The sequence below is a fragment of the Coturnix japonica genome, chromosome 8 (genome assembly GCF_054131305.1).
Source record: "Coturnix japonica strain WE chromosome 8, WE-NBRP24, whole genome shotgun sequence".
Lineage (NCBI taxonomy): Eukaryota > Metazoa > Chordata > Aves > Galliformes > Phasianidae > Coturnix > Coturnix japonica.
The window spans coordinates 32,142,522-32,154,954 of record NC_140670.1 but is presented as its reverse complement, the minus strand read 5'-3'; the positions used below and the strand labels follow the sequence as shown (position 1 = coordinate 32,154,954).

The 12,433-nt window shown below is 43.5% G+C and overlaps 1 protein-coding gene across 6 annotated transcripts in view; it reads right to left on the bottom strand.

The window, feature by feature from the left end:
• Positions 1 to 260: 260 nt before the first annotated feature.
• MGMT (O-6-methylguanine-DNA methyltransferase) overlaps positions 261 to 12,433 on the bottom strand; it is a 124,414-nt gene continuing 112,241 nt past the window's right edge. For all 6 annotated transcript variants that reach the window (XM_015867618.3, XM_085555407.1, XM_085555406.1 and 3 more), the window contains 2 exons: positions 8,204 to 8,343; positions 261 to 1,469 (listed from right to left, as the gene is read on the bottom strand). In XM_015867618.3, coding sequence (XP_015723104.2) covers positions 1,338 to 1,469; positions 8,204 to 8,343 — 272 coding nt within the window. In that variant the 3' untranslated portion in view covers positions 261 to 1,337. The remainder of the gene's footprint in view (positions 1,470 to 8,203; positions 8,344 to 12,433) is intronic.

Sequence of the window (12,433 nt, the reverse complement as noted above, 5' to 3'; positions counted from 1 at the left end):
TACACTTGGTATCGCATCCTGCTGTTGGTATCCCATTACAAAAAATAAAATACCCCCAAACTGTACATATTATAAGGCTATATTTTTATCCCGGGGTTCTGGTGACACGTGCAAACCACTTGAGCTTTGCTTTCGTGGTTTATATTGCCACCAGAAACCCTTGATAAAAATACAGCTTTATATTGTACAGCTGGGTATAGTTTATTTTCTCCATATATCACACACCGTGTTTTATTTATAAACATACACAAAGATACTTGTATATGCAAAGCAGTTTTTTTATTGAAGTAATTCTGAGATATCAATAATACTACATTAACTAAAGCACTGTAACACCATAATTTCTTGGTCAGCAACGGCCTTTCCAAAGACATCTATGAAAATATGATAAACACATTAAAAAAATCAGTATTTCCAACTTGGAATTTATGATTTTCATACTGAAAATTCCAGCTTTTGGTGGCTCGCAATTTCAGAGAACCCTTTCTAAACCACCTCAGAATTCAATGCTAGCATCTCTCCAATCCTTCCTGCAGAGAGGCTACGGGAAACAAAGCTTCATGCAACAGAGAAACAGCGGCGCTAAAGGAAGGCTATTGCTGATAACAGTGCAACTATGATCAGCTGTTCAATACTGTGCCCAAGCTGCTCTCACCTAAATGCTTATTGCCAACATCTCAAGCAACCTGCCGGCTTCTACAGCTCCACCTGCTTTTTGCAACAGTCACAAAAGCTAAATTTGTATTCCTGCCTTGAGGACTTCCCACAATCTGGAAAGAAAATCTGTGAACAAGCAGCTCAACAGCCGCTTCCCCAAGACTGCCCTTGGCCACACACCACAACGTGGGCTTTACTCAGAAACCATTTCAGCAGCCAGACACCAGCGGTTGGGAGCCCTGGCATGGGGCTGCCCGGGGACACGCTGGCCATAGGGCCTCTTGGCCACCCAGAAGCATCCTCAGAGAGATGCCCGTGCCTCGCGTTTGCCATGCCTCTCCCATTCTCTTATCCTTGCTTTAATGGACATTAAAAATAGAACAGAACAGAACCGGGGATGAGAACAAAATACATGCACAACAGGCCTGGACTGCTGCAGTCATTCTGCTGTAAAATGTAAAAACAAGAAAGGGCAGACGAGCTGCATCCCTCAGGACGCATCCCGCTTTTTTAATATAGTGGTGCCACCACACATTCCACTTCGGATGTTGCATTATATTTATATGTCACTCAAATATTTACCATTTTTCTGAATTCTGCTGGGTGCTCTGAGAGCTCGTTATAAGCCAAGATGTTGCAGTTGTGTGCCTTGGCTGTCGAGCAGCTGTGGCTGAACCGCATCAATCTGCTAACTTCTCTTTCTGGAGCTTCTCGTGTGACAAAAGCCACTCTTTCATAAGGATTCCTCCTCCGTAGTTGCCGATCTGCCCGCTGCTGCAAATCACCCTGTGGCACGGTATGATAATCGCGATCTGCAAAACACACACAAATAAGAAAGGAAGCAAAGGGTGAAGAAAAGGGGAGTGGAAGCAGAAGACGGGTGTGAAGAAGGGCTATAAACAATAAATCAGCTACTAAAGCAGCATTTGCCTTCCACCGTGCTGGTAGTGGCATGGATTTAAACATCCAGGTTAAAGACTGTGCTGGAGACTCCTGTCCACCTGTGAGGAGGATGCAGGAGTGTTGCACAAAGAGCTCTTTTCTTTCTGAGCCTGTTACCCTTCAGGGTACAGACTATCCTGCAATGCCAATGGGCTCTGATAACCACCCAGCTGTTAGGGGAAAGCATCCAGAGTAATGCTATCACATAAAAATGATGTAACGTCTTACAATAGGTAAAACCCGTGCATAAAAACCCTATGTAAAATCTTCTACAGACTAAGTGCATAATCAGGCCCCAGAACTGCAGTACCTTGGCCTGCACCTAACGATATGAAGCTAATGGGATGAATTATGGTTGCATTGCCCATGCTCTCAAGTGCACTGGCAGCCACCTCCCACCCTGCAGGGACACTACGTGATCCTACACATCCTGTGAGCACAACCATCCCCAGCTCCTGGCTCTGGGGACACTGTGTAGCCAAGGCATGCAGCCACGCTCCCCGGGGAGGGCAGTGCTGAGCATGCTGATGTGCAATGCCCTCCCCCTTGGAGCTTCGCTCCTGCCAGGGGATGCCTCTGTGCGGGCGGCATTTGGGTTGGATGGGATGTTTCAAGGGATAAAAGGAAAGAGCATCATTTCAGACCATGCAGCACACGTGGACATCCGTGCTTTTGCAGCAAGCTCATTTTCACAGAACGAGACATCTACAGCCAGTGCCACAAAACATACACATGGAGGTAATGGGCAACTATTAACAGTCATGTCAGGGTTAGGAGAGGCTGCTTTCCTACCAAAGAGACCAGTGAAAACATGAGAGCAGCACTTCCAGGAGTGAGCTCCATGAGTCTCAGCTCCTGCACCCAATTCCTCTTCCCTCTAAAGCACCTCAACGCGCGCTGCTGAAAAATTCCATATAAGAACAAGGCATTATTTATTATTTAACAGCAAGTCAATCCAAAATGGGTTGTGAATTTTTAAAACCTACAACAGGAGAGATTTAATTCACACCTAGCCAATTTAAGAACTTCTTCTCATGCCTCCTCCTTTGTATCATTTATAGCCAGATGCCAGGGATTCTAAAAAATCAATGCAAGAAGTTACATAATGGACTGGTAATGCAGAGAAGTACATAAACAGACTTTTTTTTTTTTCTTTTTAATCGCAGGTGATTATCATAGTTGAAGTACACATCATAAAAAATGCAATACATCATCTTTAATCACACAGTGTGTGTTCTCGTAACTACAGAGTAATTCAATTGCAATGACAGACCTGTGAGAAGAATAACTTAGTAAAAGTGTGGATATTTTAAGTGAAAGTATATCCATTTATCTATATATATATATATATATGCACAAACTACTCTGTACAGACCTGCCTTTCTCTCATCTCATATTTATTTCAGTAAAGCACCAGCTGTGCTCTCATTTGAGCCAAAGACTCAGAGCCCTGGACAGCTATAGGCCGGACCTTTGGAAACTATTATGGGGCAGCTCTTTTGCTATCGGTAAGTAATATAGATGGCTGAAGTTTTAAATCTCTTTTAAATCTGAGCCCAAAGGCCATCACATTAAAACAGAATACACGTAGGTGCTCACTGTTAATTCAGGTTTAATAACAAATGCTTATAATAGCTGCTTTATTTGGAGTCAGTGGTGCCAGGAGTGGATCACACATCCACAAAAATGTTCCAACCCCCTGCTGTGTGCAGGGTCATCAACAACCAGACCAGGCTGCCCAAAGACACATCCAGCCTGGCCTTGAATGCCTGCAGGGATGGGGCATCCACAGCCTCCTTGGGCAACCTGTGAACAGTGCATCACAACCCTCTGGGTGATAAAACTTCTTCCTAATATGCAGCCTAAACCTCCCTGAATCAGTTTAAAACCATTCCCCCTTGTCCTATCACTGTCCACCCTTGTAAACAGGTGCAACCCCCCTTGTTTATAAACACCTTTCAAGTACTGAAAGTTCACAATGAGGTTTCCCTTGAGCCTTCTCCAAGCTAAACAAGCCCATTTGCCATGCTATGCTAGAGAATAAGCAGAGGAATTGATGAACCTCCTTTTTAAGGTAGGTGTTAAGCTGGCAGAGCTGCAGAAACACTGCTTTAAGGCTGGTCGAATGGCTGTAGCTGGAAATCACAGCCAATAGGATGAAGGGTATGAAATGGAGCATCTTCAATGCTCAAAAGAAAGAACTTCACACCAAGTTTGTCCTAACACATGAAAGCACACGCCTCATCCTCTGCAGCGTTGGATACAAAAGAGAACATGCTACAAAGGTCGCATGGGCTCTGTAATTTAAAAATATTGAACATTGCTTCAGTTTGGCTTAATTGTGATGACAACTTTCAGACTACTAAAATAATTAAACCTGCTAAAATTTATTAGGGCCCTAAGGACATTTTAGAGGGAGAACTACCCTAGTCTGGAGCTTTAATGCCTCGGCTACATTTAATGTAATTTTTATCAATAACCAAGCAGCTCATAATATTATAGCTCCACTGAAATCCTCACGCTGTGAAATCTAATTCATCTAACACATGAATCCATCACTTACACAGACCCTATCTCAAATGCCATAAAACTTCCAAACCCATAGATTTGTCTCCAACAAAAATAACATGAAGGGGCCTTTCAATCAATAGCAGAATCCCTCTGATTCGGGCACCAGCTGAATATTTTCTCCAACTTTGCTTTTGTTCTTCTGGGTAGAGGCCCACAAGGGAAAGAGCTTGTTTTCACTCGCAGCCTCATCAATACCTAAATCCTGGTGAACAAGTGACACTGAGAAGCTGTAATCAATAGCTCCCTGTGCGTTTTTTCTTCTGGTCAAATGGTTCAGCACTACTGACAGCCCTGACACTCAGAACATGATGCTAAATCTTTATCAACAGCCATCTGGGTGACTGGCAGAACAAGACTCGGGTGGTCATTAACGCTCATGGCAATCTGTGAATAAACTAACTCCTCAATAATGCGTTTGTTTAGAAAAAGGTGGGGAAAAAAACTCCCTGCACAAGGTATCGATTGCCTTTGAACTGCATTTAGCAAATTCCATCTGAGGATGCAGCAGCGCAGCGCTCCGCCGCGGTGCTCCACTTGTTAAGAGTTCTCAATTTGACGCAATGGAAAACCAACCGTCCTATTATACTGCCTGACGGACTGGAGACTTGCAGAAAGCTGCCAAACTGTCAAAAACAGATCAGCCGGGCCATAATGGAAACAGCTGAAATATCAAGTTATAACATACAACAAGAATCACACTTAGCAAAAAATAATCTTTCAGTTTGCTCACGTCCTATCGCTTTTTCTCCCCCCGTTCCCTCGCAGAAACAAATACCGTAATGTGAACCAGCATGGGTCCATCTTTACTGCTAGCCACCTAAGGAATTAATGCTCAAGTGGTTTTATGTGTTTGCAACATTTCAAATCCATACTTCACAGTCTTCTCATAAACGCACAATTACTCCTTTCACTCTCAAACGTTTAAACTATTTTGGCTGAATAATATCCCTGACTCTCCATAGCTCGAGCTCAGCATCATGGCAGACACTTAGCTCGGTTTGAACCTAAACAATAACGCCACTGGATTGAATATAAAAAACGTATGCAGCTATTAGTGCTGTTAACACACTGCTGAAGACGTCTTATTTAAGCCACAGAACAGTCATTTAGGATGGCCTTGGACTAATCAGCCCAACATTCGCCATTTCCCATGAGTCTCTGTGATTTCTTTTTGATCCTCCTATACTAGTCTAATGAGATTTTTAATTGAACTTTATGGGTTCCCTTTGAGGACCACAGACCTTGCAGTCAATCTGAACCGCAGTAAAGTATTTGAAGTTTTTCTTGCAAAAGGTGAGCCATCCCCATCATGTCCTTGGCATAAATTGAGGCGAGGATGTCGCATCTTTCAGCTGCTGCTGGCACCTCTTCCACCTTCTCATAAATTTGAAGGTCACTGTATGAATTATGGGAAGCAACCCCACTACAAAGGGAAACCTGTAGAATGCACACTACCAAAATTAAACACCGACCCATGATTTGTAGAAGGGAGAAACATTCTGGTATTTCCTGGAAAAATGCTAAGGTACACAACTCAACAAAAGATTTCACTAACAGCACAATGCCTGCATCCAGCTCCGCTCTATTCCAAACCCTCATTTTTACCTCTATTGCTATCTTCATTAAATCACCATTATAATACAGTCACCACACTCTAACTTAGCCCTTTAATCGAGAAACCATCTCAAGGTGCAAACAACTCAACCACTTTGCAAAGCTTCCGCAGCCATCATTAATAGCAGCATTCACTGAAGCTTCAGTTTCTCTCCTGTGAACAAAAATCACTAATCTGTTGCTTAACAGAACACCCCATTGCTGCTACAATTTCAAGCAAATCCAACTCAAACCCAGAATTTACAGGTGGAGCGATTGCTAACACCACAGTTCTTTGAATTCTTTGCTGCTGCCTTAATGATGCTGTGGTTCGCACGACGCGCTCAGTCTAATGATCTGTTGAGGTAGATTTAAAGCCCAATATCTCATCTGATCAACAAACTTCAAGTGTGTTTATACATGAAAACGTTCACAGGTACGCCAAAATTCGATACGTGCAGCACACTGCCATACAAACAAGCATAACGTCTAATGGATTTAAGCTCCTAAGCTCAATAGAGAAGTATACAGTGATGTTTTAAGCGTGTATCAGGCTTCTGTATGAAGCAGTTCATATGAACAGCATAAAAGATGCGTTCCGTCAATACACCATATTGCACTTGACAACACAAACTATTTTAATATGATGGAATGCTTTCCAATATAATCTGCTGTACATTAACAGAAGGTAATACAATGCAAACCTACAGGAAACAGTTCTCAAAGAATAACAATACAGTGATGTGCAAAAGGATATGTAATTGCTATTGCCTAGAAATGTACCCTGCTTTGCCCTCAGGCTGCAGTGGAGCAGCAGCATCCAAAGCAGCGGTAACAGCAGGTTGTGGTGTGAAAATCCCTGCTTTTTCCCCCGTGAGGAAGGATGAAAATAGTTCTGAAAATAGACAGCAAAGCTACTGCAATTTGTTCTTAAATGGGGTCCTATCTTATTTTTGTTATTTCCCATCCCTTACTATGGCTAGAGTGATTTCTGTCCCCAGAACATTTTTAATTGTATTATAGATACTAATGTATAGCTTCAGGGAAAAAAGAGCTCTATTAATATAATACTACTCCAATATTTCATAATAGAAAGCAAGCTGATGATACCATAATGACATCCTTGCCTGTTCCGAAACACGTTTTTATTAGTAGACATCCCCTGTAGTTAATCTGCAATTTCACACATGTTCCACGTGCAATCACAAACACACTCCTTATGCACTTCACTGGGAGCCCCTTCTCACAGTGTATTTTCCATACAAATCTTAAGCTATCTTTCAGAATGGTGAGTCATGCAGGCTGACTATGCGTAACATGCAGATTGATTTTATGAATGAAATGAAACACAAGGATATTATATGGTGGAAACGTGAAAAGCCCCCAGCCTCATTATTTCTGCATGGAGAGCCACAAGTTCTTCTGAAAACGGGTTCCTGAATCTGCTTTGCAACTACATATTGCAGTCCTCTATGTATCTCATTAAAGGAAAAAACTGGGAGAACTGAATGCAGAAACGACAGAGAAGGTCAAAGATGGAGAAAACACTGGAGAAAAGAGAGGCATTTGGATATGGAAAGACACATGTTGCTAAGGGCAAGTGCTAACGAGGGAAAATAAGGTGTAGTATGGCCAAAAAAGGCCACAATCATATTAACAGAAATCTTGTTGTTTGTTTGATTGTTTTTTTCCTACTTTTTAAAAGGTAAGGAATGAGGGAATGTGCAAAGCCACAGGGGCACTCTTTTCTCCCTTGCTCTCCCTCTCCTTTGCACAGTTACAAAGCAGTACTGCAGGGTGAGGAATCAACTTCCCTCCTCCTGTCTCCTGCAGTGCACTGGTATTCTCACTGCAGCCCAGTCACTCCCTAATTCAGGACTGAGCTTCCTCTAAGGGGACCCAAACACGGCCCGACCAATGGGCCCACACGCAGCAGCAGTGATTCTCACTAGCTTCACTTAGAGTGATCAGTGTGTTTCTGGTGCATAAGTAACATCTGAAAATCCAGACCCTGACAGTCAAAAGGGAAAGATAATTACTGGGAAAATGGATGAAGAGGCTGAGTACTGTAACACATCGTTTCTCCAACATCCAACATCTACAGCTCCTCATGTCCTGACAAAGGATGCTGGTGCCGAGTGACAAAAGATTTCCCTTTCCCAGTATTTCAGAAAGTTTGAGAGCAACAAAATATGTACAGGCCGATGAATTAAAAGAAGCACAGAGTTCCTTTTCCAAACCTAACACTGTAAATGGTAGGGCATAAATCACATTAAACTGGGTTGTGCATTATTGCTGATTAAAAACACTTACTGACCTTATTACTCATGGTAGACCAGTTTTCATAGCAGATAAATTTAATCTAATGACATTTAGCCCAGAAAGCTCTCTAAATCCACCACCTTCCATCAACTTTATTTGAGAGTTGACATGAACTTACAGGATTGTTCCTCATTGCTCCTCCCACCGCTCTCGCTGCTCGGCTGTTGCCTGCTCGCTCTGCTAATTGCTGGTAAGAAATGGCCTCTCCGAACTTCACTTCCCTCAGCAGGGTCCACAACACCTCTTTGGTGAACGAATCTGCAAATAAAGAGAGGACTGTTGGTACATATGCACGGCTGGATTAACAAGGAGACAAAATACTCCAAACACCCAGTGCGAAGCACAGCCTCAATGGCAACCTTCTAATTTAAATTTAAACAGCCCTAAGACACCGTCCTGTTATCGTGTCCTATATTACTATATTTAAATACATGATTATTAGAAAGAGCACTTCAAGTAACCGATCACTATAAAAAAAGGATTTAAAGCTTTGATTTTGCTATAGTTTTAATTCCCTTCAAGTACAATTATCCTGTTAACACATACAATGCGATTTTTCCATTAAATTGGCAGAGCATAAATTAGCATAGAGTCAAATTAAAAAGGGAAGAAATAACCGGCTCTACCTATTTCACAAAGCCCTCGCATCTCCAGCTCATTTCCAACTTCAGCTGGGACGCGTGGCAGAAGAAGCCCTAGAGCCAGTGGACCTGTATTATCCTGGCTGACTGCATTTTATAGCTGAGCCCCCCAAGCTACTGCTCAGCATTCCAGACATTACGAAACATAAGGACTGGCTGCGACCTTGAATGTATGGCACGTCCTCAATGACACGGGGCTCTGCAAAAAAAATACATAAGGTACCTTCCACTCTTTTAATTTTAATTCACCAGCAAATTGCTTATAAGCATTTCCAATAGCTGAGATAATGAATAAGCAAAATGCATGAGCTTCGTTCTTTAGTTCAGAGCTTTACCTTCCCAGCCCAGGACTGGTTGACAAAAGGACAACCAATAGCTGCTCTAAGTAGGGTTTGACACCCATTGCTCTTCCAAGGCACTTGTACAACTCTGCAGATCTGACTACTGAATAACTCAGAGAAGAGAGCTGGCAAAGAAAGAGGCCCTCTGCCCTGTTGCTACTCACTTGGCAGAGAAACAAACTGATTTGCAACATTTCCCCTCTTTAGTTGTCAAGAAAGACATTGATTACGTTACACAGCCAAATGTGATTTTGTTCTTAAAGGAAACCCATACACCGTTATGGATGTGTTAAATAATAAAAATCACTTCTTAACTCAACAGAATGATAATCACTTCATTGAAAAAATCTGTTTAGTCTTTATTATAACATTAAGCAAATTAAACATCAGCATAATCCAGGTGATACGAGAAAAGGGTCATCAAAGAAATTAACTTTGTTGTTCATTAATTTACATGGATTAGTAGAGGGCAAAGAGATAGCAAATCTGCTCCAGTTTTTTATGATATAATTTCAAACTGTACACCATTTGTGGCAGTAGGGTGACTTTGGGGTTAATCAGACTGATTTGTCCTTTTAATTGCTTTCTATTCAAAGAAAATTCATTAGATAATGTTCTCTTCAAAATTCATGAATCAATTTAACTGAAGAAACCACATTAACAGCTTTGGGTTCATTAGCACAAGCAGTTGTGTTACTAGCTGATTGCTAGGAGGGTTTCCTTAGGCAAACAGATTTTGTTTACCGTCATTTCTTCAGATAGGTTTCTTACAGACCAAACTGTGGCTTCTTATTTCTGATTCCTCCTCAAGCCAAGTGAGATTCGTGCTGACCTCAGCACTTGGGGGCTCAGGGAATCCCTGCCCGGTGCCCTCCCCGAGGCACACACTGTGCAGGGAGCGCACGCTGCTGCTGTGCCCTGCTCCCCTGGTGGAGCTGGTGGCAGTGAGGCACCCTCAGCGTCCCACTTCTGTGCCATGAGCCTGGATCACACAATCATTCAAGTTGGAAAAGACCTCTGAGACCCACAGCCCACCCCCCCAGTGCCACATCCCTGTGGCTCTGAACACCTCCATGGATGGGGACTGCCCACCCCTGGGCAGCTGTGCCAGTGCCTGGCTGCTCTCTGGAGAACAAATTGTTCCTAACACTCAACCTGACTCTCCCCCAGTGCAATGCGAGGCCACCACCTCTCATCCTATTGCTGTTACCCGGGAGCAGAGGCCAACTCTCCTCTCAGGATACTTCAGAGAGCCTTACGGCCTCCCCAGAGCCCCCTTTCCTCCATCCTGTACAACCCCAGCTCCCTCAGCTGCTCCCCATGAGACCTGCGCTCCAGATCCCACACAGATTTGTTGCCTCCTTAGGATGAAGCAGAACTGGGAGCACAGCAGCTGCATCCCAGCATGGCCGTGGCCAGCCTGCAGAGCACCCTGCAGCCCACTACAATGCAGCATCATGGAACCAGCCTGCCTCGACATGCAGGAGAGATCATCTTCCAAAGACAGCACATCTGTCATGAGAGGATACTCTATCCATACTGCCATAAAACACCAGAAGTTATAGTTCAAAATAATGAAATATTTAGCAATCATGCACATCATTTTATAAATGTATCTGAAAACTCAATTTCATCCTGTAGGGAGCAAATGCATTAATTAGTTTAAACGGCTCTAACAGACACTGCCAAATACTGTTATTAAACTGTCTGCAAGTGTTAGTGCCTGTAAGCACAACCTTCCCAAATTAGATGGCTGAACTTTCACCAATTTCTGACGTGTGCCAACATTTTATGCCGCTAAGTATCATTATAAAATGCTGTAAAATCCACACATAAAAATTAACGCCCACGTTTGCTCTACAGAAACACTTAAAGCCGTGTGAGTTTCGGCTGGCTGCTAACTGGAGAGGCAACGTAGGCAAAGCAGAGGCTGAGCTGCATCCACAGGAGCATCACTCCAGGTCCCCAGACCCTTCACTGCCAAGGGGTTCTGATTCACACTGAGATACCAGCACTGCTGGACGCTGCTGCTCAGTGAAGTATCAGCAGCGTGTTGGTCCCGTATCAGGATGCACAGCTCCCAAACTTCCATGGAACCACAGGAGCTGCCAAAGGGGCAAGGGGACACATTTGTCAGTCCTGACGAGTGCACTGTAAGTAATGCATCACCAAGCCAAGCTGACCTGAAATTATCATTTAAAGATTAGTTACCAGTCCCTAAAGGGGGAGATTTAGGTCAGATGCAATGAGGAAATCCTTCATGCACAGGCAGTGTGGCCCTGGCACTGCTGCCCAGAGCTGTGGGTGCCCATTGTGAGAGCTGCCCATCACCATGGCTGGGCCCTGGGAGCCTCAGCATGGGCAGGGGGGGCACTCAACCCATGGCATGAAGGGGCTGGAAAAGTTCCACCCAACCACTTTGTGGTCCTATGAAAGGAGGAACTCACGCTGCATCTGCTGCTAATGCTGAGCTGCTTCAGGTCACTCATGAAAGCTTTAGGCCTTAATTCTCCAAATAAACTCACTCCCTCCACATGGATAAGAGAGCGAAAATCAAGTTTGCTTTAACCCTGACTGCATCATAACTTCTTTCCCAAGTAATGGGAGGTGGCAATTAGCACAGAGTAACGTGGCACAGCAGCAATCAGGCAGTGGTCAGTAATGGGAGCAGACAGCTGGATGCTGCGGGCAGCAGGGACAGAGGCAATGGTGAAAGGGTTGGCCATGGGTCTGCCTCTCCTGCTCGCAGACCTGGAAACAAGGGAGGTTCAGAAGATGCACCTTCTGATTTTACCTCCTTTTTAACAACTAAAGGTCATTTTCCCTGTTCTCAATAATCTTTGCTAGGAATCCTGTTTTTCTGTTTATTTTTTTCTTTTCCCAAAGAAACAAGCAGCCCTCAGCCCCTCTCCACACCTTTTCCTGTGGGCAGGAAATCCAACTGCCCCAGATAATTTGTGTTTGTTTTCACCCTTATCTGTTTTCACCATAATTACTACAGTTAAAACTGGAGCAGGATCACAGCACGGTTGGGTTGCAATTATCAGTTGCTGTTCAAACATTACAGGAAGTGTAGTTTAAACAGCGTGGTGACAGCCCGTAGAACTGTCCATATGTACCATTACAACAGGAAAAAAACAGGTAAGATTGCTTAAAACCAGGGCTGTGCCAAACATTTGGGTAAATCACTGACAGGAGACTCTGAACTTCTGCTGTTGCCATCTTCATGAGTGATACTAACATCTTACAGAGATAGGATGCACCTATCTGCGAATGTTAAACTCTACGGCTGCTGAAATAGATGAAGCAAAGCTGAGATCCTGGCCAGGATGCATTCACTGTGTTTGCTTTTATACGCAATATATA